The 1002-nt window shown below is 39.1% G+C and overlaps 1 protein-coding gene across 1 annotated transcript; it reads left to right on the forward strand.

Annotated features, from left to right (window-relative positions):
* The first annotated feature begins 401 nt into the window (after positions 1-401).
* On the forward strand, positions 402-790 carry LOC121440541 (nuclear envelope phosphatase-regulatory subunit 1-like). The gene is given in 2 exon segments (XM_041641274.1): positions 402-438; positions 441-790. Coding segments are annotated over 2 exon segments (387 nt in total).
* Positions 791-1002: the final 212 nt, after the last annotated feature.

Consider the following 1002-nt stretch of genomic DNA (forward strand, 5'->3'; position numbering starts at 1 on the left):
CCTACAATGTCCCCTCTATATCAATCACTACTCAATGAAGCATGATTACTGAGGTATCAAGTGGAATTTCAAGCATTTTGGGCTTTTGGCTTGTTTTTCAATGGAAGTTTTAGAAGTATAGCCAGACAGCTTACTGTCTACGATGATGATTAGACATTGTTTGCCCTTTTTTATTATATGGATTTGGTGAATATCTTATTTTCATCTTTCCTTCCTTTTTCCCTTTTTTTCTTTCATTCTCAGAGTATAATAAATTTTAAAGGTATTCACAGGAAGGTAAGATTGTATGGCATAGTTTGAATCTATTTTAATAAAATAAAAATTAGGTGCTGCCGGCTGGGCAAGGATGAAGGGCTGCGATGCGGACCTGGCCGTGGCAGTGACTGGAGCTGCCAACATACATGAACTCGCTGGAACAGGCAGAAGATCTCAAGGCTTTCAAAGAAGCCTTACTTAGTATATTTGTTGCTTGCAACCTGCCACTGGATGCCGGAGAATGCTTCTTATAGTGGTGTCTGTCTGTATAGCTACTGATACCTGGAACTGGCTAATAGATCCTGAGACACAAAAGGTGTCCTTCTTCCTGTCCTTATGGAATCATCCATTTTTCACAATTAGCTGTATAACTCTAATAGGCTTGTTCTTTGCTGGCATACACAAAAGAGTAGTTGCACCATCAATTATAGCTGCTCGATGCGGAACGATACTAGCAGAATATAATATGTCTTGTGATGATTCAGGAAAGCTAATTTTGAAACCTAGACCTCATGACAATCTGCACTGTTGTTAGGAAACCTAAAGCAGTCTTTCTTCAAATAAGTGATACAGCAAAACGCCACCAAGGATTCCTTTTGGAATTGGATATCTGATGGCTTATCAACAACTGACAAGAACTGTGAAATATTTGCCCAGATTATCTCAATGAAGATGACTGAGCTCTCAGTGCTTCAATACCTTTGGTTACCTGTGTTCAGTATTAGTGTCACTTTAGTACTTCAGCTC

The sequence above is a fragment of the Microtus oregoni genome, unplaced genomic scaffold (assembly GCF_018167655.1).
Source record: "Microtus oregoni isolate MIOR12 unplaced genomic scaffold, Mior012 000068F_ref0000429, whole genome shotgun sequence".
In the NCBI taxonomy this organism is placed as follows: Eukaryota; Metazoa; Chordata; class Mammalia; order Rodentia; family Cricetidae; genus Microtus; species Microtus oregoni.